We start from the raw sequence: 25,665 nt of genomic DNA, 5'->3' as shown, positions 1-25,665 counted from the left end.
TAGTGTTATTTTGGTGGGTCTTAAATAAAAGCTGTTAACAGATACTGGTTATGATCAACTTGGCCAACTGCAACCTGTTCCAGATGTGCTTTTTCCAGAAACAGCTCTGTAAAGTTGCAGAAAATCGGAACTTGCACATGACCAATTGCGTGGGTGTGATGTGTAGGAGGTGATGGGGATGTGTAGGAGGTGGTGATGGCCACTAACCTGGATAGCTTTAAAAAGAGCTTGGACAGATTTATGGAGGAGAAGTCGATTTATGGCTACCAATCTTGATCCTCTTTGATCTCAGATTGCAAATGCCTTAACAGTCCAGGTGCTTGGGAGCAACAGCCGCAGAAGGCCATTGCTTTCACCTCCTACATGTGAGCTCCCAAAGGCACCTGGTGGGCCACTGCGAGTAGCAGAGAGCTGGACTAGATGGACTCTGGTCTGATCCAGCTGGCTTGTTCTTATGTTCTTAGGGCGAGTTCTCCTAGGCATGAGTGCCTCTTCATGTAGCAGATGCAGCTGGGCAGACCCATCTGACAAGGTCTCTTCTTTCAAATGCCTGCTGTCCCCAAACTGATTTGCTGGAAAGAAAGAACCAGCCACTTCAGATGTGGCCTCAAAGCCCCCTCTTGCAGTATGGATGCTGTCCTAACTTCAAGCTCTGTCTGAAGTTTTCTTTCTGGTCCTCCTCCCCCTTCTGGCTACCACATCCCTGGCTCATCCACCCTGCTTCTCCACCAATCTCTCCCCATCAAATTTTCTGATTCTTCCACCTTCAACCACCCCGCTCTATCTGTGTCCCCAGGGCCCTTGACTAGTTCCAACATCTACCTCTCTTCTTGAGTATGTAAGATTTTTACTTTCCCCCAACCCTATTCTTTGCAGCTGTCAATCAGCCCTGCACAGTCATAAATCACCTAGTGACTGGACTGACAGAAGTTCTCCAAGATCTCTGGCGAAGGGTCTTTCTCTACCAGCTCCTACATCCATTAAATGCCTCTTTCATACAAAATCACTGCTTAGTCACAGTGTTTACAGGGAGACCCGTGGAAAGCCCTACTTACAAGACTCAGCAATTGAACTGGGAAATAATCCAACTGGGTAAAGTAAGGCACTGACAATAATTGTAACAGTGATTCTCCACCAATTGAACTGCCACATTGGTCCACCCTCCCCCATTATTTACCACACTCATAACACATACACAAAAAGACACACTGCTATTTTAATTTTTTTTCTCTCTGCCTTTTTTTTACACAATCGGCAAATAAATCATTATTGTAAAAAGATTTAAAATTCCTGAAAAGTAAACCACAAATTCCTGAAAAGTAAACCGTTTCAAAGATACCGACCAAAGTCCTTCATGCCAAGAAACTCTAAGACAAAATCACTCCGTGAAAAGTGCATCGCTCCGGAGTCACCGTCTGAACCTCGCCCTGGACACTGGCCGCCTGGGAACAGCCAATCGCAAGGCAGAAGGCTCTACCGAATGACTGGGCTGCCCAATCCGTGGCAACCGGGCGTGCCGGGTGAGCGAGGGGGCGGCTGGGGCCATGGCTTCCGCTTGCTTCCGCACCAGCGACTCCAGCAGTTCTGTCTGCCGGTTCATGAGAGCAATGATTTGCTCAGTGTCCACCCGGTCTCTCTCACGGTCCTCCAGGTCCGCCTTGGCATATTCCCCGAGAGCAGCCAGAATCCGGTCGGTGGCTGCTTGGACCCTTTGGTCAGCCGCCTGTGTGATTTCCAGGGCCAAATCTTGTCTGTTTTTCCGCTTCCGCTTTCGGATATTGGCGAGTCGTTCGGCAGCGTAGGACATCGCTGGGCCAGGCGAGGGACTCTGGGAGGGGGTCATGGCCCCGTCTGAAAGATAAAATGCGAGATTTAAACGTTCATGTCAGTGCCCCATTTGAGTCTCCAAGGCACCTTAGCTGAGATGCAGAAATATAATGAACAGATGCTCAGATTCAAACACCACAGCAAAGCATTTGGGTTTCCACATATAATAAATTATTGGATCCAGTGGTAGATTTTCACTAATGCATGAGGATGAGGTGATGTTTTACTCATTTTCCCTCTTCCCACTGCGGACCCATAAGTCACCTCTTATGCCACTCCTAAGGGATTTTCAGGACTAGCATTTCGGGACCATGTTGGGTAGCAACAAGAATTATCACTGGATTCAAGGTATGGTTTAACCATTCAGTTTCCTTTTATCAACTACCTCCCTCAATACTTCCATGATACAGGGGCGTCTGTAAGTTGAAGCAGCACCCCTGACTGTTCCCATTCAGATCCTGCACCAAACCATAGTGATCTTGCAAACTGATATTTACAAAACCAATCTCCCATGCTGTCAAGTCACAGTGAAATGTCCTCAGTCATAGCTCAGTGTAATGTCAGAGATGAGCCACTGGTACACAGAACAGTATTTGCCTACATTCATATTTTGTTACTAGGCTTTTATGTGGTACCCTTCAGGTCACTTGCAACAAGTTGGAATTTAGGAGAGCAGGCAAAGATGAATTTGCAAACATTTCCATATTGTAGGTAACATATGACTAACATAGAGTGAGTCCATAAAGATATTTGTGGACTAGTAACTTTTATTTATTTTTATTTATTATTTCGACTTTTATACCGCCCTATCCCCAGGGGGCTCTGGGCGGTGCACAACAAAATCAATACAAACAAGTTAAGGGCAAACCATACAATTAAAACAACAACAGCCCATAAAACTTCAACATTAAAACATACTAAATTTTCATTAAAACAGCGGTTTTGCTGGCCTATATGCAAGGCTGCCTATTACCCTTGCTTCTGTCATGGCTCAGTGGCAGCACAGAAGTTCCTGGGGTCAATTCCCAGCATCCGTAGTTAAAAGAACCAGGATGATATGGAAGAGCTCTGTCTTAAGATCCCGGAGAGCCATTGCCATTCATAGTAGCCTGACTCAGCTTCATTGTGATCTCTCCCTTTTTCTGCATCTGTAGTCTTCTGTCCAGGGCCGGACTTTGCTTAAGCTCCAGAATGCCATATATAACTTTCTCAAGATGCAATTCTGTGTACATTTATCTGGGAGTAAGTACTATGAGTGAGATTTCTCTATGAGTCAGTATCCGTAGGTTCAGGCTGTTAGCATTTGTACATGCCTCAGGCAACCACACAGTTGATTGCTTATAAGCTTGAGTGACTGTGGTCAATGTTAGCACCAATCAACAGGACCTGCCTGTTCTTACCTGCTGTGGAAACAGAGCTGCCTGGTTTATCACAGGGATCTGAGGCAAAGAGAGGCACTGGACTGCCATCTTCCGCTATGCCTGAAAAGATACACATCAGTTAGTTCCCAAAGTACAGTTGTGTTCATCTGCAGGAGCAAGAAACACAAAATTACAGCATCATATAAACCCCATGCAAGCAACAATGGGCTGAATCAGATGTATGTAGCACTAGTGGGAACGTACATACATGGCCCAGTAACAGCAGAAGACCACAGAGGTAGAGAACCCAACCTGATTAGTGGAGCAGTGACGGTATATGTGACAGAGATCTTCCTGAATGCAACACAGAAGCCAACAAAAGATAGCAAAATAATTTTCCTGAAGTGGGAAAACATTGCATGCTCCTTGTTCAAACACCTACATTCCAGCTCTGTGGCCATCTTTCAGCTTCTGTCCTTTAAGATTGCTCTGAAGCTTTCTAATGTCTGGAGATGGGAGACTCTGTCAACTTTTATACAACACACTGGACATATATATTGACTGAGACCATTGGTCAGCCAAAATCAGTGTAGTCAACTCAAAACTGGCAGCCACTCTCCAAGGCCTCTGGTAGAAGAGATAGAAAAAGGCCTCTGGATATCGAAGAGATAGAAAAAGTGCAGAGAAGGGCAACGAGGATGATTGAAGGATTGGAGCACTTTCCTTATGAGGAGAGGCTGCAGCGTTTGGGACTCTTTAGTTTGGAGAGGAGGCGGCTGAGGGGGGATATGATTGAAGTCTATAAAATTATGCATGGGGTAGAAAATGTTGACAGAGAGAAATTTTTCTCTCTTTCTCACAATACTAGAACCAGGGGGCATTCATTGAAAATGCTGGGGGGAAGAATTAGGACTAATAAAAGGAAACACTTCTTCACGCTAACGCAGGATTGGTGTTTGGAATATGCTGCCACAGGAGGTGGTGATGGCCACTAACCTGGATAGCTTTAAAAAGGGCTTGGACAGATTTATGGAGGAGAAGTCAATCTATGGCTACCAATCTTGATCCTCCTTGATCTCAGATTGCAAATGCCTTAGCAGACCAGGTGCTCAGGAGCAGCAGCAGCAGCAGAAGGCCATTGCTTTCACCTCCTGCATGTGAGCTCCCAAAGGCACCTGGTGGGCCACTGCGAGTAGCAGAATGCTGGACTAGATGGACTCTGGTCTGATCCAGCAGGCTAGTTCTTATGTTCTTAGAAGTCTTTCATATCACCTACTTCCTCATCCTCTAAACAGGAGATGCCAGGGGCTGAACTTGGGACCTTCTGCATGCCAAACAGATGTTCCTCCAATGAACTCTCCCCACCCCTTGGCAACAGCAGGGAAAGTCCAATGAATAGGGATGCCACTGAAAATCTGATTGCATTACTTGGACTTGAATAAGGATTAGGTGACGTATTGTTGAAGGCTTTCACGGCCAGATTCAACTGGTTCTGGTGGGTTTTCCAGACTTTGTGGCCATGGTCTGGTGCATCTGTTCCTAATGTTTCGCCAGTATCTGTGTGTGTAACACACAGTGTGTGACAGACTTCCCTCTGTGATATACTTCTGAAGATGCCAGCCACAGATGCAGGCAAAACATTAGGAACAAGATCCACCAGACCACTGCCACGCAGCCCGAAAAACCCACCAGAGCCAGATTAGGTGATACGGTGTTTCCCCGAATATAAGACAGTGTCTTATATTAATTTTTGCTCCCAAAGACGCGCTATGTCTTATTTTCAGGGGATGTCTTATTTTTCTGTGTTCTGTTCGTTGGGCATGCTTCCAAACCAAAACTTTGCTATGTCTTACTTTTGGGGGATGCCTTATATTTCGCACTTCAGCAAAACTTCTACTATGTCTTATTTTTCGGGGATGTCTTATATTAGGGGAAACAGGGTAGTTCTCCCAACTACCATAACAAGCAGTTGTCCATTTTGACTGCATATTGTTTTCATGACAAAGGATATTTAAATCTGTAGTCATTGTGAGTGGATTTAGATTCCCACAACTATCTCTTTGGTTTGTCCCTTGTTAATATCGATCATTCTCCATTATAACAAGATATGCATGGGACAGCGAAAACATTTTCTCCCTCTCCAAAAATACTAGAACTCGGGGCCATCCAATGAAGTTGATCTCAGGATGGCTGAAAGGATGTTTTGTAGATGGGACTTATCCTTAGAAGACATTAGGAAAAAGGATACAAAATACTAGAGAACATACTGGAAATGCCAATAAAAAAATTGATCGCGCTTCCATATGTGCTGGACCTGTAAAAAGGTGAAAAAGTCCGGATAATAATTCATACAGAAATACAAAAAGTAATGAAGATCCAATCTCAAGTGGACCCAAAAAATTATGCTGTTAGGTATTCTTCCAAAAAAAAAAACCCCTACCAATAAAACAACAAGAACTATTTTTGTAGTTATTAACAGCAGCAGCAAAAGTCACAGTTGTATCCAGTTGGAAAATTCAAAGATTTCCTGATCAAGAAAACTGGGAAGACAAAATGAGAGAATCCTTCAACATGACCAAATTGGCCAATTGTGTAAACAGAAAACCAGAACATGAATTCAAAGAGAAATGGGAGCTATACTTTAAGTATTATATAACAAATAAATAATGTCAAGTTAATTTCAACTTGAATGTATTTATATATACACACACACAATTTTAATAATTTGATAAAGACCTCTTGAATTATTATATTTTATGCACACAAAATTATATGTATCCATTAATTTGTTTTCTAAATATAATCAATGAGAATGTGGCAAAGATCAACTAGATAGGTTAAATAATTAATGACTAAGGCTGTTCTAATTCATTATATGAGTTAATGTTAGTTCACCTTTACTAATATGACTGAGAAGCTTATAAATTCAGATCCACTTAATTCTTAATTTTGATATAATTATTTTTAAATTGTACGATTACTGTTGTTATGTTTGTTTACCTATTTTTAATTTTTTCCCCCTTTCCTTTCCTGTTATCTTTTGTTGGTAAAATTAAAATTATATTTTAAAAAAAGGATGGCCAAAAAAGGAAACATTTCTTTACTCAATGAGCGACTGAAATGTGACATTCACTGCCAGAGAATGGAGTGATGGCCACAGCCATAGACAATCTCAAAAGGGGATTAGATAGATTCATGTAGGACTACCAGTGGCTACTAGCCATGGTGAATAAAGGGAGCGTCCATATTTAGAGGTACCAAACTCCTGAATCCCAGTATCAGAAAGCAACATGAAGGGGAGATCTTGGCTTCTAAGCCTTGTTCATGGAAGTGACTGGCCAATTTGTGAGACGTGATGCTGGACTAGATGGACCACTAGCCCAATCCAGGAAAACGTAAGTTACATTCTTATAACATAATCCATTGCAACTCATTCTCTTCCATCACATTTTTATCCTACCCTCCATCCACTGAGCTCAGGGCAGCATAAAAGATTTCCCACTCTTCCATTTTACAGCCATCCAGTGAGTGGCCTTCCCAAGCTGGTTTGCAAACTCATAATGAAACAGGCTCATGTTTCTTCACGCTCAATGTGCCAATAATCCCTCCCCCCCCCCAGGGACAGCCTTCAAGGCTCCCCACTCAATCACGTGAAAAGAAAATCACTCAAGGATTGAAAACTGTTAATGACTAAGATATAATAACTGGGCCAGTATGTTTGCTTTGGACAAATGACAAAGACCCTTAAGACCTTATAAGGGTCTCTCTAGTAACCTGAAAATGTTATAGTGGGATCCATTATGTAATATGCATTTAATACAATTGTGAGTAGATTTTTTTATGCTTTAATCTCAACTATTTTCCCATTTTTCTTCATTCTGATCTGTTTAATATATTTTGGAAAATAATTTTTTAAAAATTAAAAAACACTCCCCACTCAGGCCATTCACTTGACTCCCCCACTCAATCCTGGCATTCCTCCTCTTCTGCTCTGAATGACCCCAAGCCCTTATCTATCGATGGGTTTTACCATTTCATCTGGGAAGGGGACTGATTTTTTTTTAGTTCTCATCTATGTAAAATACTCCCTACAAATAAAAAACCCCTCCCTTATCAGGAAAAAGGCTAGACCAGGGTTCAGGCTCAGTATCTTTCAGATAAACATGAATTATACTCTTATCAGGCCCCTGTCAGCATGGCCATGCTGACAGGGGCTGATGGGAATTGTAGTTCATGAACATCTGGAGAGCCGCAGGTTGCAGACCCCTAGGCTAGACTACAAGCCTCCACCCTGATACATGCAGGGAGTTCTGGTGGGGCAGCACCATTCAGACCTCCTCACATAGACATGGTGCAGCCCACATCAGCTATCTCACATGTGACATTCCACACATTTGTTTCTTGTCCTTGGTGTCTACTGCTCCATGAATCGTCAGATGTTGGGCGTTCTGTGTCTATCCTCCATGCCTTAGTCTGCATGTTCCAGCTTGAATTCAAGCCCAATGTACATCAACCACCCGCTGGCCATCAATGCATCAAGAAAAAGAAGAGAAGCCAACGATAATATGAAATCACAGATTCTCCCATCTGAATATTTACAGCAGCAGAATGGGTGAAGAGCCCTACGGCCACCAATAGAGTAGACTAAGCTCCAGACAGGTTATTTATACCCAGGCTTTCACTTTCTTGGTCAGTAAATGATTACCTTGCTCATAGCTAGGAGGTAAAGAATAGCTGGGGAAAGCAATGGCAAACTACCCCAGAAAACTGGCTTGCCTATAAAATCACTGCTTGCAGTGGTACCCCGGGGTCGGTCCTGACTGAAGGGGAAACTTTACCTTTACTTTTTTAACTTACACACACACACAAAAATCCAAATTAAAGTGCCTTCAAGTGCCCACAGCAACCTCGGGTATGGCTGCTGCTGCAGGTCAACCTAGGTAAACCTTCCAGAATGTCAAAATACCATTTTGGAAACTTTGTGCTGTAGGTCACGGAGAGCACTCACCCATTAGAGGCATGACTGGGGTTTCATCAGGGGCTTCTTCCTTGACATGCAAGACAGGACAGAAGTCTGCTGAATTGGAGATTTCGAAGGGCGACTGAGTTCTCAGACCAAAGAGCTCCCGACTGGCTGGGCTACATTCCCTGGGCCTTTCCGGCATGGGCTCCTCCTCCGTGGAACACTGAGAAATTGTGTCTGCTAGGGACGTCCCATGGTGACTGAAATTGGGCAACGTGTCCGGAGGTGGGATGTCCGCATCATTAGCCAAGAGGTGATCCAGCCGATCATAGAAAAGCCAAGCTAAATGCCCTTTGCCGGTTGAGTTGTTGGCCTTGGCGATCCTGTAGTCCCTCTTCAAGGTTTTGATTTTGGACCGGCACTCCAAGGCAGAACGTTTGTGCCCTCTCTTGGCCATCTTGCTGGCAACCACCTGAAACGTTTCAATGTTCCTATGGCTCCTCTGAAGCTCCTGCTGAATCTCCCGCTCCCGCCAAATGACCAGGAGGTCAATGACTTCTGGGTAGGTCCACGTAGTGCCACGATACTGCCTGTAGGGAGCAACTGCAGGGTCTGAAGTTACACCACCTATTGGGCAGGCCGGGAGATAAGAAGAAAAGGGTTAAAGCCAAGCTAGTAAATATTCCCTCATCTGGTCACTGTGCAATGAATACAACAGACAGGAAACACTGAAATATTTCTCTTTCATTTAGCCTAGAAAGCAACTATGATAATACTGGAGGGTAACTTGAGAATTGTTGAACGAAATTAACTTGGGGCTGGAATTTATAAAGTCATGTTAAAACTCACTCAGCAGTGTTCTTTATTTTTTTGAACAGAGTATTGACTGAATGCGAGGGAATAAGCTTTCAGGTCATTATTTTTTTATCCTGACTAAGATTCAGGGAGCTCAAAACGGCATAGATGACATTCCTCATCGAACCCTGTGACATACGTCAAGATGAGAGATGGTGATTGAGCAAGACTCACCTGTTTAGCTCCACGCCAAGTAGGGATCTAAATCCAAGACACTGTGCTGGATCTAGAGCAAGAGCCACAGATCTTTCCCACACTCCCCTTCTTCCCCCCTCCTCCAGTTCTGACTCCAGGGAAGTTTATTCCTTGGACCATGATCATTGAAATGGACTAACACTGGGTTGGTGGATGACAGTGAGGCTGACAAAGCAGGAAAAATTGTTGCCTCATTCCTCTGCCAACTGCAGGACACAAGAGGGAGGAAAGAAGATTTCGTCCCCTCCCCTCCGCAGTCCACCAACCTGCATGGCACCTTTTTCACATGGGTCCCATGAACCCAGGAAGACACTTTCCCAGGGTCTGCTGAGAATAAGGGGATAACCAGAAAGATCCAGCACCACCAATTCCTCATACTGGATTCGGCATACATTTACATGAAGCTGCCGGGCACAGAATCAGACCATGGTTTCATCTAGCACAGTATCAGCAATGATGCTCTGGGGTCTTTCCCAGCGAACATCACTGAAACCTGAGATACTTAGGGTGAGCATGTGAGCTTCTGCCTGCTTAGGTTCAGTTGGTAGCTTCCCCACTTAAAAGAATCAAACACAGAAGATGTTTGGGTGGAATCTTTCATTGCCTAAGAGCCAGGAGAACAACAACCAGCCAGAAGACCTTAAATCCAGACCAAGTTCAGCCTTCAGTCTGCTTCAGTGAATGAATCCACACATCATCAGATACTGGGCTGTGCCTGTGTGAGAGGAGGCCATTCATAACCAGCTTGGCCACAGGGAATAATCCAGTTGTGGATGATTGCTAGAACCCAGTGTCAGGGCAATATCCCAAAATGTGTGGATGCACCCACTCTTTTCACACTATACCAGTGATTCTCAACCTTACTAATGCCGCAACCCTTTAATACAGTTCCTCATATTATGGTGACCCCCAACCATAAAATTATTTGTGTCTCGGTTCATTAAGAACATAAGAACTAGCCAGCTGGATCAGACCAGAGTCCATCTAGTCCAGCTCTCTGCTACTCGCAGTGGCCCACCAGGTGCCTTTGGGAGCTCACCTGCAGGATGTGAAAGCAAGGGCCTTCTGCGGCTGTTGCTCCCAAGCACCTGGACTGTTAAGGCATTTGCAATCTCAGATCAAAGAGGATCAAGATTGGTAGCCATAAATCGACTTCTCCTCCATAAATCTGTCCAAGCCCCTTTCCTAAGACCATTGGAAATATGTGTTTTCCAATGGTCTTAGACGACCCCTGTGAAAGGGTTGTTTGACCCCCAAAGGGGTCGTGACCCAAAGGGGTCACAACCCACAGGTTGAGAACCACTGCACTATACACTGTCAGAGGCATTTACTAGGTTTTCAAAAGTCCAATCTTGAATCCTCAGCATCTCCTGATAAACCATCTCAAGTAGCAAGATGGAGAAATATCTCCACTGGGGTCTGTGGAGAGCTTCTGCTGGATCGGTCAGGTGGGTCTGGATTGAGCAGACCTTTGCTCCGACTCCAAGGAAAGCAGCTCCATACAGAACTTCCACATCCAGCAAGAATGCAACAGCAGCAATCAAAACCGGGCAGCAATCAAAACCTCAAATTTGCAAGTTTTCTGCCTGGACATGTTTCGGGACAGCCAATTGAGGCAGACAGATTTCTCTTTCTTCAACCAAGTACAATTCTAAACCTGGTTTAATACTAATTCTGAAAGAGGTATTTTGTGCATTGAAGGCCACACAATCTTCAATTGTGTTATTATTGTCACCTGAAAAACTCAGTGTAGTAAATCACCAAGCACAGATAAGGCCTTAAAAGAAAAAATCCTTCTTGAAAAGCACTCATTCCCAAGGACTCAAGCCCTCTCTCACATTTCAAGTTGACCTTTACTGCTCATCCTGCTCAAAATCCAGGCATGACATCAGACCTAAGGCCCTTTGCTCAGGGACCACATATTTTGGCTGTCTTTAAATACCAGCTGCCATGTCTAGCAGTCGGTGTGTCTTGGTCCTCTTGCTTCCTGTTCCACCGAGGCAAAAAAATTCATTCCTCCTGCAGCTGCTTCCTGTTCCACTGAAACAAAGCAATTCATTCCTTCTGCATCTGCTGTCTGGTTGGAGAACAACAGCAAGCAGCGGAGTACAGTGGTTAGAGAGCCCCACTACAGAGAAGGACATAAGTTCCAAACCTCGCTCTGTGATGGAAGCTTGCTGGCTAGCTGTAGGCCAGTCACCCACCCTCAGTCTCTCCTACTCCACAGGGGTGTTGAGTGGATAGGCATAAGGGAGACCCATCCTCAACTCATTCAGAATGCTGGGGAGTATGACCAGGTATCATCTACAATATCAAGGATGGCCAACCTATGGTGCTCCAGATGGTCATGGACTACAATTCCCATCAGCCCCTGCCAATTGGCCATGCTGGCAGGGGCTGATGGGAATTGTTGTCCATGAACATCTGGAGCACCATAGGATGGGCACCCCTGATCTACATGGATGTTCATGAGGGCCTGTGGCTCATGGGTAGAGCATCCGCTCGGCATGCAGAAGGGTCCGGGTTCAATCTCCAGCATCTCCAACTAGAAAGGGATGACAGACCTTTGCCTGAGATACTAGTGAGCCACTGCTAACCTGAATAGACAATAATGACCTTGACTGACCAACAGTCTGATTCAGTATAAGGTTGCCTCGTGCGTTCATGTGATGGGGAGGGAACTTGAGATACTGTACAGGGCACTGGGAAAAGTGGCTGAGTTTGAAATGTTGATATCGTCACACAGCAAGAGGGTAAGAAAGTACTGAAAGTGGAAAGTACTGAACAACTTAGATGGGGAGACTTAAAGACAGAGGATGATTTCCAGTTGTGTAAAACTGTACCCTTTAGCACAGAGGAAGATGCATCTGAATAAATAAATTATATACTGTTTAAGAGATGCACACTCAACAAAACTGGGTCATACATTGCTAACCAACAAGTCAGCATTCACTACGAAAGGTGCATCAGCTGACTGTTGTGGGTTTTTTGGCCTGTGCAGTCACGGTCTGGTAGTTTTCGTCCCTAATGCTTTGCCCGCATCTGTGGCTGGCATCTTCAGAGGCAGGTCACAGTAAGATGCGTTTCTCTCCGTGGCACAGCGTGGCACAGCGTGGGGAGAAACATCAGGAGTGATAAGTACCACACCACGGCCGCACAGCCCAGAAAAACCACAACACCCAGTTGATTCCAGCCACAGAAGACTTCAACAAAACAAAGGTGCATCAGTCACTATTAACTAAGGTTACCAAAGGGAACCTCCATGTTCAGAGAAAGAAATAGCAGAATCCCAGGGGCAGGAAGCAATATCAAGGGAAGGCCTCGGTCTCGAAGTCCTGTTGCTAGCCCTCCAGAATAACTGGTTAGCCACTATGTGGCATGCACAAGACTTGGAAGGACTTTTAAAGCCTAAGGCATGTGAAATAATCACATGCAAAGAGTGCATTTTCCACACTGCTAGACAACCACGACCATGTAAACATTGAAGGATTCTTGTCAGGAAGATATGCCTCATCCTGCATCAGTTCCTCCCCAGGTAAGGGTGCTCCTCACCTGTCTTATTTCCAGGCAGAATCTGCCTCTCTCCAGAGGCCTGATCGCTCGAGATCCACGGCTCTTCCCCTGGCTCAATCTTGCAGATCAGCTCTGGTTCATTGACAGATAACCCTGTACAAGAGTGAACAAAAAAACTGATCAGGTGCGGCAACCCATTCCAGACTTTGCTTGAAGAGACTGCCCTTGGAGGACAAAGAAGTTTTGCCTTAACAAGCAGAAGAGGGATTCTTACCCATCAAGGTCACAGCCGCAAAGTTATTCTGCATGGTGCAGAGTTCTCGGGTCTAGGCCCAGACAGACTCTCTGGGGAAGCCAACCGCTGCTACCTCGGGGGCCACAACCATGCAGGCTGACACGCAGTACTCAAAGTCTGCTCCTCCAATATGGGAACTGTAGTGGTAGAAACAAGCAAATTGGAGGGGGGGGGGGAATTGGAATAAATGATCAGACAGATGCACATTATATTTTATCCTACTTTTAAGTGTAGATCCGATCAACGCTGGGATAGGAAGGAGCTCGTGCAAACTGCGTGGAGTGTCCAAAGGGGGGGGGGGGGGGGATGAACGTATTATGTTTGTATGAATTTAAAATAGTTGTACATTCCCGACAGGTTTGTCCAGGGTGGTTTTCAATAAAACACGTAAAATCAATGACACTCAAATAAATCACAAACAATAGTTTAGGAACACTTCTGGAGATGTAAGCGATTTCTGTCAGGGGGACAGATCTTTCTCATGCCCACCCCCACCCCCCACCCCCAGCCCCAAATGCACCTGAAATGCTGTAACAGGAGAACAGGGGGATACCCCTGTCCCATAAACAGAGTGTTTCACAATAGAAAGGGTATCATTCTTCATGGCCACCTCTGAAGGTGGTGGTGGTGGAAAGTGTGATCAAGTTATAGGTGACTTACAGCATACACACCCCCGAGTTTTCAAGGCAAGACAGGAGCAAGAAATTGCCTCTGTTTAGCGATCCCAGAGCTTCCTTGATGGTTTCCCTTTACAGACCCTGGTGGCAGACCATGTAGGCCTCTAAAAGCAAAGCCACAGTCCTTTGAATTGGACCAGGAATTGAACAGCCAACCAACCCAATTCTTGGGGGCATAGGGGAAATGCAACACATGTGATCTGTACCCACCAGCGGTCTTTGCTGCTGTGTTCCGGACCAATTTTCAAAGGCTGCCTCGCAACCTCAAACAACCCCAGTGTCATTTTGGACTTAATATCGTAAAAACACGGAGGGGCAGGTGGGGGGTGGGGAGTTGAACTAAGAGTTAGTCCAAAGGCACAATCACTGATGTGACAGCCAGCCCCGCCAGCCCCCCAAATCTGGACCACCATGCCAAGACCAAAGAACAGGAAAGCATGCCAACCCCAGCAATTTCAGGGCTGCACTTTCCCCAGGTGGCAGCCCTCAAGGGCTGCGAAAGGCTGTAAAACCAGTCTGAGCAGAGGCCGCAGGAAAAACAATCCGCTGAGAAATGGCCCATCACCTCCAAGCCTCTAGAAAAGCAATTAGCTGAACCCCAAGGCTGTCGCTGGCAGAAATCAGAATTGGCTACCCCACAGAACCAAAACCTGACCAGCTCTTCAAACTGAGAACCCATCCCATGGTCTGGGGAGGCAAGAATGAAGACATGTGCCGAGGAAAGTATATTCGACAGGCGTAGGTGTGCAACTGGCTTTTAACAACAACAGTACAATGTCATAAACACACACGTGAAATCTCGTGACAAACTTAAAATCCACCCTTTGGGGGAGGGGGAAATCAAAGCTGGCGACACATAATTTATTTTTAAGGAGGCCAAAGCAGCATGATAGAGCTACCTAGTGCACGCGCACCCCCCTATCATCTGTGATTGCTGGGCTTTGCAAGTTTGGGTGAGTATTTCAGAAAACAAAACAAACACACACATCTAGTAGAACTTGTTGAACCAGAAAGAACAGGTGTAGCTGCCCCTGTTGCACCACTTTGAGCTAAATACATGAACTAATAAGTAAACGACTAGCTCGTCTACAGTCACATAGGCCGGCGGGTGGGGATCAGAACCTAGAAATGGGGGTGGGGGGGAAGGTTGGGGTGCCAGAAAAGGGAGCAGGTGCTGAATGCATGCAGAACTCTTCAGAAGGAAGAGACCAGAATCTTGGCCAGGAAAAGGGGTACACATCTGGGCCCCCCCTCCCCTTTAGGGACCACATTTTAAAAAAAGGAACAAGGGCACATTTCCTCTTTTCCTCCTCCAGCAGAAAACCAGACAGTCCAAAGATCTGGTAAACTTATACTTTCTTTTAAAAAAAGCTCCCCAGCAGAACTATTAATGCAAGGGGAACTACTTACCTTTTCCCCTCTCCAGTTTAGCAACATTTCAGCGCCTTCCGCACATGCAAAATAATGCACTTTCAATCAACTTTTAATGCACTTTGCAGCTGGATTGCCCTGTGTGGGATAGCAAAAGCCACTTGCAAACAATGGTGAAAGTGGATTGAAAGTACATTATTCCGCATGTGTGGAAGGGGCCTTCGCCAGAAAGGATCTCCACCTCTACCTGCCTTCTCTCAGGTTGGGGGTGGGAAAGCAAAAGGTTCCCCTTTCGCGTGGGCCTTTTCAAGACGCTGGATTTCTGGGGGACCCGGAATGCATTTTAAAATTATGATTATTATGATCCAGTCCAGAAGGCTCCACTATTGTTTTCTCTCTTTGCGAGCAATACGATCTGCAGGGGTTGGGGGTGGGGGTGGGGGGGTGGGGGGAGGTTCCCAGCAGGGAAGACAACAACGGGAAGCAAGACACGGATTGCAACACACGTGCAAACTTTCAAGCCAGAGATAGCAACAGAAAGAGGATGCTGCAGACACGCGAGTATTCAGGTGGGCAAGCAAACTCTGGCCTCTTCCGCACATGCAGAATAATGCACTTTCAATCCACTTTCACCATTGTTTGCAAGTGGATTTTGCTACTCCGCACCGTAAAACCCAGCGGCAAAGTACATAGAAAGTGGATTGAAAGTGCATTATTCTGCATGTGCAGAAGGGGCCTCTGCGGCACTTCCTGTTGGAGGAAGCGCTGGGCCGGCCAGATGTCCGAGATGACTCATGCATCGCCCTCCTCGGTCCTAGAAACGTACCTTGCTTTGCCTTGTGGGTTTGAAACCTGCTGGGGGGGGGGGGGCTCTCCAGGACCCCCGATCAACCATGCACTTCACTTAGGAGGAAGTCTTGGCGCTCCTGCAATGGCTGCGGCGGCTGCTTCCGAGGAAGTGTGTCGAAGGAGACTTGCGAGCACGTCCACACACAGAGCACAAACGTTAAAAAAAAAACCCCTAGTTTTAGCTGTCGTGGCTTCCCTTGCAAGGAACCGCGGGGATTGTAGTTTCGATGAGCGCCTGGCTCTTTTAGAGAAGCCTCCGTTGCAGCCTCCCGAAACTACAATTCCCAGGGTTCCTCGGGAGAAGCGCTACTAGCTAAACCAGTTTTGGAACCAGTTTGTGTTTGGAGTGTGGACGTCGAGAGGAACCATCAGGAAACCAACGCCTTGAAATGGGGCTCGGACCAGGACGTGGCACTTAAAAGAAGGAGAAAGTTTGTGAATGTGCAAACAAAATCCTAACCAGATAGAGAAATGTAATGTTATTTATCTGAATCTGAGATAACTTTATTAAAATTGATTGTATTATATCAGTATAAGATTTTATAACTGTTTTAATCCTGTATTTTACTACTTAATATTATTAGTATTTGAGAATAGTTATTGGTTTTCTAAAAAATTTGTTTTGACATTTTACTGGATTGTTATATTTATCTCCCAATTTATATGCCTAATAAAGGTTTCTGAATCTCCCAGTTAAGTCACAACAATAAGATCTCCAAAGGACAGTAATTATTATGTACTGGAATTTGTATTGGCTTATTTTAAGTTTTATGGAGGGACTATGACTGCAATAAATAAACTTCTCTCTTTACAAACAAAATCCTTGCAATACCTTTCATTAAGACTAACCAAAATAACATAACACAGCCTGCAAGTTTTCAGTTCTCCAAAATTCTTCATCAGGCCAGATATTAAATAGGAAAAAAGAAAGGGGTGAAGGGTTTCAGCTCCCCCTCCACATCTTTCTTGAAGCAAACGTCTGAATACTAGTGTCAGTAGTGAAATATCCAGTGGAGATTAGAAGAAAAGCTTAATTTCTGATAATTCTGCTCCATCAGGAGTATCATCAAGGAATGGCACCAGGTTCTATGCCCTGTAACTGGCTACAATGTGAGAAGGGATGCTGGAGTTGATGGACCATTGGTCTGACCCAGATGGGCGCTTCTTATATTTTTGAACATCTAACCCAGTGATGGCGAACCTATGGCACGGGTGCCAGAGGTGGCACTCAGAGCCCTCTCTGTGGGCACATGCAAACAGAGTGCCCCCCTGCCCCCCGCACACACATCTAGGCTGGCCTGGGCCGCTAGGCTCGATTATTAGCATTAAACCTAAGACATAGTTTGGGGGAAGTAGAGTAACCCTGTTAAGCACTGTTAAACTAAAGCGTGATCCTTTACCTGGGAGTAAGCTCGGTTGCTGGTAATGGGGTTTACTCAGAAGGGTCGTGATTCCTAGGGTCGTGATTCACCCATTCGAAGCGTTGCACGGTTGCTTCAAAGCAAAGCCATCGACTACCACCAAGCTTACTCCTGAGTAACGCACACCTCGGAGCCAACCATTTTTTCTAAACGAAAATCTCAGTATTCAGGTTAAATTACCGTGTTGGCACTTTGCGATAAATAAGTGGGTTTTGGGTTGCAATTTGGGCACTCGGTCTTGAAAAGGTTCGCCATCACTGATCTAACCCATTGAAAAGTTCTGGAGAACTTAAAACATTACCTTACATTGTGTCTTGATTGTGCTTAATACAAAGTATGATACTGGCTGTTATACCTGACTTAAGTTCTCCAGTTTTGTATGGAGAAGGGAGCATCTGTAAGAACACAGTGTGTTTTTTAGGGGATTTACGGACCCTGGAAGGTGCATACAAAAGGGGTATTTTGAAGCAAAATGAAATATTGAGATTCACCCCCACCCCTCCACACACACACTCATACACTCCCCAGAGCAATGCCTTGCCAATCTCTTCTTAGGATAAAAGAAACAGCCATGTTAGTATGTTGTTACAAAATACATAAAAGTCCAGACTTAACTTAAAGTCTAAATAATGTTATTTGTTTCTACATGAGCTTTTGTGAATATTTATTGTTTATTTCATTTCATTATAAGAACATAAGAAAGACCTGCTGGATCAGACCGGAGTCCACATGCAAGATGTGAAAGCAATGGCCTTCTGCTGGTGCTGCTCCTGAGCACCTGATCTGCTAAGGCATTTGCAATGTCAAATCAAGGAGGATCAAGATTGGTAGCCATAGATCGACTTCTCCTCCATAAATCTGTCCAAGCCCCTTTTAATGCTATCCAGGTTAGTGGCTATCCCCACCTCCTGTGGCAGCATATTCCAAACACCAATCACGCGTTGCGTGAAGAAATGTTTCCTTTTATTAGTCCTAATTCTTCCCCCCCAGCATTTTCAATGTAAGCCCCCTGGTTCTAGTATTGTGAGAAAGACAGAAAAATTACTCTCTGTCGACATTTTCAATCCCATGCATAATTTTACAGACTTCAATCATATCCCTCCTCAGTTGTCTCTTCTCCAAACTAAAGAGTCCCAAATGCTGCAGCCTCTCCTCATAAAGAAGGTGCTCCAGTCCCTCAACCATCCTTGTTGCCCTTCTCTGCACTTTTTCTATCTCTTTGATATCCTTTTTGAGATGTGGCGACCAGAACTGAACACAGTACTCCAAGTGTGGTCGCATCACTGCTTCATATAAGGGCATGACAATCTTTGCATTAGTTTTATAATAGCAGCCCAACAGAAATTTAGCAACAAAAGTTTCCCCACTGTTATCTGCATGTGAAAGAACAGCTTCTTGGGAAAAGCATGTGCTGCTATCACTCACAGAAAATGGGAACCACACACATACACACACACCCCAAAACAAACAAACAAACACAGGCTCCCACTATCAGGTTTTAATCAAGTGACATATCATGAAGTCTGGAGTCTTATATAGGGCGGGCTATCCCATCACTTTACTAGTTTAATAGATACTTAAAGTATGAAAGGAGGCAAGTGAGATTCCCCCACCTTGAAGGTAAGTAACATTGCCTGTTGTTTTTTTTAATACACACACATTAAGCCACTATTAAAGGAACAGGGTATTTTTCTCTAGGGAACCCTAGCTACAAAACTCAACAGCTGAAAAGTGCTAGTGTTGAGTGGATACAGCCAAAGTCTGTATGTTGTGCTGGGAAGCAAACTGGCGACCCGTGCAGATATTTAGCACCAGTGCTGGCAAGATTCAATTAACAACCTCTGCTCAGAAAGCACTGTGAGAGCAACACATACAACTATCCCTTGTTAATCAGATCCCTTTCTAGGAAATACCTCTTTGTGGTACATTCTGAGTTTCTGCACCAGGGATTAGCTTCAGGCATATCCGCATGTCAGAAAAGGTAAAAAGATCTCTGCAAGAGGCCAAGAAGTACTATCAGAATGGTTCTGAGGAAACTGCCAAACCCGTAAGTCTCAGCAGCGTTAAGGACTCACAGCTCTCTAGAGCTGGATCTTGTTTTCAGCACCAGGTTCTAATCAAGTGACACGCGCACAGTGCTAATAAATATGACAGGGCCTCTGGGCAAATACAGAATGCAAACTCTCCACACTGGCTACATCCACCAGCAGCCCCCCCCCCCCAATGTGTCAGTTAAGGATGCTCTGGCCAGAGGGCATGATATGTCACCATTCTTAGCTCCTCAAAATTTAGGTTAATTCCAGTTTTGGCCCTCTCTCCTGCTTTTTGCCTCAGACACAAAGTTGATGTGGCCAGCCATGACCACCTAAATCATAGGCGGACACTGGATTCAGAGCAGTGATCATTTACACCAAAGATGGGCGCTGAGCAAATGTTTGGTTCTCCCTTCTACTCTAACAGAGATCTGATCTATTTTTGGCAAGACTGCATAACTTCATGGTGTTGTCAATTAAGTTAGGTCTGAATAGAAAACTGCCTCGGAGTAGCCACAAGGTGGCAGCAGAACATTAAGAGAAGTAAATGGCTAACGCCTTAGAATTTATAAGGGGTGTATATATGTATTTCCGTTCAAATCTGGGGCAAAGTGACAGTGACCATGATGAAAGGTAGCAAATAATCACTTTCCCTCCTCCCCTCCCCCAAACCTGCTTCCCAGACATTTGGCATTATAAATAGTATAGATAATAAAATTATATTATAAATAGTATAAATAATATAAAAATAGAGATTTAACATTATAAATAGTTTAGCTGCCTGGCTTTGCTGATGTTATCCTCCACAGAAGATCCAGGCGGCTCTACAAACATTTCAAAGGCGCTGCGGGTGGCCCATTCATTCCTCAACATCCAATCGGATGGCCTGTTGCTCACATCAAGCAGCCAATCAGGAGCGCAGTCCCCATTGAGAACCCTGCCTTTGGCTCTCCAAGTCCTGCAACAGGTATGCGTTATGCTCCGGCTCGCCTGGTTTATCAAGCGAAGCAATCAAACGAGAAACCGGATCTAAGCTCAGTTGGGATCTAGAAGTGAACACAACTGCTCCAGACGAACGTGGTGTGCAGTGACTGGATTTTTGCACCTAACCCTTGCTGCCCCAGTGTAAAGTAGAGAAAGAAACCAAAAACTCACCTGGATCAGGAGATGCAAAGGTACACTGAACGCAAGGTTTAGAATAGGAACCAAAAAACTCGCTTCCTTCGAGCCGGAGTCGAACCAGCGACCTAAGGATGACTCATGAGATACTCTACAGTCCTCCGCTCTACCAGCTGAGCTATCGAAGGAGCACGGAAGCGAGCCAGCATCATTGTGTATAAGTACTTCTATCGCAGTCTTCATTCCCTTTATAGGGTTGTGTATTTTGGGAAAGTACAGCCGAGGGCTATTAATTACTTATGCTGAAAAGTATTTGATTCGCATTTATTTTATTTGTTCCCAGTGTTAAGGAAACCAGTACCAACGATGATCTGCCGCATTTAATCTCGTTCTATACACAATGAAAAATGTTTTCTCGTCCATATTTATGGGTTTTTTTAAAGCACCGCAGGAAGGGGGCTAGGATTGCAGCCTTAAAGGGACCTTGTGCTAAGAGATCACTCAATATGGCAGTGCCAGGGGCAGAATGGAAAAAAAAGTATAAAAAGACGTGGATACCCCTTTATTTGACTCCTCGATAAATCCTTTCTCTGCCATTTGCCAAATACTTTAAAGCTGGAAATAGAAATAATACCAATTTCAGATTCCTAGATGCAGGCCAAGATAAATGCTTCCCCGCCCCCCTTTAAAATTTCTATTACACTGTAACGGCTGGTTGCATTCTACACAGTAGCCACACGATGGCAGCATGTAAAAGGCGAATAGCGCTGCGCTCTGGTCTCATTGACGGAAGAAGTTTGAATGTATACCCCTCCTTTCTCTCCTGTAAGGAGTCAAAGTGGCTTACCAACTCCTTTCCCTTCCTCTCCCTTAAACAGACATCTTGTGAGGCAGGTGGGACTGAGTGGCAAAGAACTGTGACTGAGCCAAGGTCCCCCCAGCAGGCTTCATGTGCAGGAGTGGGAAACAAATCCAGTGCACCAGATAAGTCTGCCCCATGTGGAGGAGTGGGGCATCAAACCCAGTTGTCTAGCTGTGAGTCCACGTCTTTAACTGCTACACTACACTGTTTTAATACACAACTGCTGGGACTGGAATTGCGACACTCACTCTTGCAGGTTTATTGTTGTGATCATCCATTGATGGCACAACCGCCTTTTAACCAAGGTAGCTGAATGCTTCTGAGCATGTACAGAATGCTTTTATTGGGAGAAAAACTTATTTAAATGAAGGTCTTGAGGTCAACCTGTACAAAGGACTTTCCATGGGGGGCGGGATTAAAAAAAATAAAGAAAAATGTAAGAATGGAACTCTGAACATGAAAGAGTTTCATGTATGCCATGTTTATTTCTTTTTTAATCTTTAAAACACAGAGGAGCTTGTCTGTTCTGGCAAATGGGCTTGGCTCTGGATGGTTGAAGCTTCTATTCACCTCCCCAACTGCAAATTCAAAAATAATGGGGAATTAATTAATTAATTTGTAGCACCCTCTAAAGATAAGCTGTCCAATTTCTAAAATTTATTATTAAAAAAAAATTCTTGGTTTCTCTGGCGTAGAAGCCTCAGTTCCAGGTTTTTTGGGGGGGGGGGGAGCTAATTGTGCTTACTCAGTGTAAGAATTAGACACTTTACACCCGCACTGTGGCACTCTTGCTACACTTTCTTCTGCACTGGTCGTCTTAGTCCTAGCTGATCAAGGGGAGGAAATCCAGATAACATTAGGCACCTGCCTGTCATTTCAGAGCATCATTAAAAGTCCTTCTGCAGGCACCCACCCTGTGCTTTCCCACAGTTGTTGTGGCCCCACCTATCACAATTCATTCTATTGTCGGCGGTTGACATAATTTGGTATTGTTTGGATGCTAAAGAAAGTCTGTCCAGAGCTAGAAGTTCTTATGTCTTGCTCCTTTTGCTCCTTCCTTCTCTCCTGGATTTCTTATTAGTTTTGATTTTATTGCTCCAGCTTTTGATGTCTGTCTATATTGTTCAATATTTTTTAAACCCTATGTGTCAGTGCCAGTGGAGGGTGGGAATCAATCCATGGGTAAGAACACAGGCCGAAGAAGGGGGGGGGGGCTGCGTTTCTTGTGTCCAAACTGCAATATTTCCCCTTTGTTTCATGCTAGTGAAGAGAGCTGAATCTCTTTTTTGTACTCTCAAGGAGCAAGCGAGAGGACAGCAGCCAGGCAGACCTTTCAGGAGGAAACACATCCTCTCCAGCCACATCTATATTGTAGGCAACAAGACACAATAGAATTCCACAGAAGGGACCCAGATCATAGACCAGTGGTCCTGAACCTGGGGGTCGGGACCCCTGTAGTCGTGCACGCGTAGTCAGCGCAAGAACGAGACGAGACGCGGAGATAACATCTGGTGGAGATCGCCAGCAGCGGGAGCGCGGAGGTCCGTGTTCCTAGCGAATCTCCCGCGTGCTGGTTCCTGGCACCTTTTATTATGATCCTAATGGGGGCGTGTAGGAGGGCGGAACGGGAGAGTCCGGGAGAGCGGGAGAGCGGGAGATCGTCATGTGATACATGATCTCACCTTGGTGGCGTGCGGGGAGGGCGCTTGGCGTCTAAGCCTAATCCTCCTGGGGGGCAAGACCATTGTCCCTTTGTCCGGGATGCCCGGTGATTGAGCCAGACAGTTCATGACCCGTGACTCATAGGGGGAAGAGGAGTGGGGTTGCGGTGCGACCAGAAGGCCGTAGGTCCGCCGGCATCCCAGGCGTTCTACTACGGTGCTGCTGGGTCAGCGATGCATTACTACAGACCCCTTTGGGGGTCGAATGACCCTTTCACAGGGGTCGCCTAAGACCATCGGAAAACAGTCTTTTTATATTTTGTATCTACCAATTTTATGGTTGGGGGTCACCACAATATGAGGAACTGTATTAAAGGGTTGCGGCATTAGGAAGGTTGAGAACCACTGTCATAGACCTTTTGAGTGAGGCCACCTCTGGTGATAAAGGGGCTCAGCCCTAGTCCTTCATGCAAGATTTGCTTCCTCCACCATAGACTATTTGAGCACCAGCCTCACTGTAGTTTAGAAGCAACACAAACGTTTTCTGTTCGGATTTGCTCGCAGGGATCTGTGATAAAAGGACGGTGGAATTTGACCCTTTCTCTTTCTGATTGCGCACTAGGGTTATTTATGTATGCAGTTCTGGTCATATCTTGAAAAGGACTTTGCAACAGGGGCGTAAACTTGGGAGGGGGATGGTGGGGCTCAAGCCTTGCTGCCCACACCAGGATTTCTAGGGAGGGTTGATGCCCCCTCTGGATTATCATACCCTCCAGAAGGAGGATTTCCCACACACACACAGCCGCCAGGTACCCTCATAAAGTTTCTGAGGCTGTCCGGTTCTCAAGTTCAGCCAGTCTTGTTCGTAGCAAGTTGTTAGTTCCTAGCTGGCACAGGGCTCATTTTGTTTGTTTACTTCTGTGGATAAGAGGAGGGGGGCTTCAGTGGATAATACCCTAAAGGAAGGGGGGGAAGAGGGTGAATGAACATGGAAGGGAAGGGAAAGATCAAACCACCTAACCTAGGAGGAGGTTAAGAGCTGGTGCATTCTAATCTGGAGGAACTGGGTTTGATTCCCAGCTCTGCCGCCTGAGCTGTGGAGGCTTATCTGGGGAATTCAGATTAGCCTGTACACTCCCACACACGCCAGCTGGGTGACCTTGGGCTAGTCACAGCTTCTCGGAGCTCTCTCAGCCCCACCTACCTCACAGGGTGTTTGTTGTGAGGGGGGAAGGGCAAGGAGATTGTAAACCCCTTTGAGTCTCCTGCAGGAGAGAAAGGGGGGATATAAATCCAAACTCTTCTTCTAACCATCAAGAGGCCTCAGTGGCTGGAGGGAAGAGCATATTTCCTGTCGCCTGAAATACAAACTCTGATATAAATGCAGCTAGCTTTGAGTCCAGTAGCAGTTTAGAGATTAACAAGATTTCAGGGTATAAGATTTCAAGTCAAAGCTCCCTTCAGTTGCTACCTGACACAGGGATTCACAATAGTCAATATCTTATATCTCAAAATCTTGTTTGTCTCTAAGGGGGCATTTGAACTCAAATCACGCTATTTCACTGCAAACCAACAGGGCTGCTTTCTGAAACTGTCTGATGTATGTAATGGATGAAGAGGACCCACTTCCTACCTAGAATCATAGAGTTGGAAGAGACCACGAAGGGCCATCAAGTCCAACCCCCTGCCATGCAGAAAGACACAATCAAAGCACTCCTGACAGATGAGCATCCAGCCTCTGTTTAAAAACCTTCAAAGGAGGAAACTCCCCCACACTTCAAGGCAGCGTATTCCACCGTCAAACAGCTCTTACTGTCAGGAATTTCTTCCTGCTGCTTAGGGGGAATCTCTTTTCCTCTCTTTTAAACCCCCACCCCTTTTTTAAATGTGTCTCTGTGCATCTGACATGGGATGGGTCTAGGGAGAAAATAAAGCTGGGGCTCCAAATGGAAAATGAGGCGAGTCTGTTGTCCTGAACCCTATTTCAACCAAACAAACGCTCCCATATTTTCAGGCCTCAGTGTCTGAGATGCCAGTATTTGCAGTGGCTGTACAGTGGATTCTGAGATTTGTATTCACTATCCAATATATGAGTGTTGCAGTTGTTAGCGAGTTAAGTCTAAGATTGGGAGACCAGAGATCAAGTCCCCAATTAGCCCCGATGAAGCACATGAAATGACCTTGGAGGAAAAGAGAGGGGGAGGAAGTATTTCCTTTCATACAAGAATGAAATATTTGCTCTGATTGTCTGGAGTGAAGCAAATATTTGCTCTGATTGTCTGGAGTGAAGCAGTTCATGACATCTTTCCTCTCCTCTTACAGCATCCCCTTTTGACTGATTCAGACTATTATTAGTGATTTAAAAATTAACTGCGTTAATTTTTTATGGCATGTGGCTTTTGATAGTATAATATCATATTGAAATACTTTAATATAGATTACTACCCTTGGGCCTGGATTGGATTCTGTTCTGTGCCTCCCCCTACCCTGGGAAATTGAGAAGTCTACACACCTGCTTTGCAGAGCTGGAAGAAGAGCAGAAGAGGGGCAACCAAGATGATTAGAGTGGTTGTTACACACACACCCCCACCCCCCAGTGAGAAAAGGCTGCAGAGTCTGGGACTTTTCAGTTTAGAAAAGAGACAACTAAGGGGGAACGTGAT

General features: G+C 45.2%; 1 protein-coding gene and 1 non-coding gene across 2 annotated transcripts; both read right to left on the bottom strand.

Annotated features, from left to right (window-relative positions):
- Positions 1 to 1,198: 1,198 nt before the first annotated feature.
- On the bottom strand, positions 1,199 to 16,053 carry LOC125430178. Its single transcript, XM_048492001.1, has 6 exons — positions 15,884 to 16,053; positions 12,989 to 13,146; positions 12,754 to 12,867; positions 8,197 to 8,778; positions 3,228 to 3,308; positions 1,199 to 1,851 (listed from the first exon to the last, which is right to left on the bottom strand). Exons 2-6 carry the CDS (start codon positions 13,020 to 13,022, stop codon positions 1,409 to 1,411), a joined length of 1,254 nt encoding a protein of 417 aa, XP_048347958.1. The 5' UTR covers positions 13,023 to 13,146; positions 15,884 to 16,053; the 3' UTR covers positions 1,199 to 1,408.
- Positions 16,054 to 20,579: 4,526 nt separating this feature from the next.
- On the bottom strand, positions 20,580 to 20,667 carry TRNAY-GUA. Its single transcript is given in 2 exon segments — positions 20,580 to 20,615; positions 20,631 to 20,667. It is a non-coding gene; the product is annotated as a tRNA-Tyr (tRNA).
- Positions 20,668 to 25,665: the final 4,998 nt, after the last annotated feature.

The sequence above is a fragment of the Sphaerodactylus townsendi genome, linkage group LG03, assembly GCF_021028975.2.
Source record: "Sphaerodactylus townsendi isolate TG3544 linkage group LG03, MPM_Stown_v2.3, whole genome shotgun sequence".
Lineage (NCBI taxonomy): Eukaryota > Metazoa > Chordata > Lepidosauria > Squamata > Sphaerodactylidae > Sphaerodactylus > Sphaerodactylus townsendi.
Note: the sequence above shows the minus strand (reverse complement) of the source record. Positions and strands in the feature narration are given on the sequence as shown.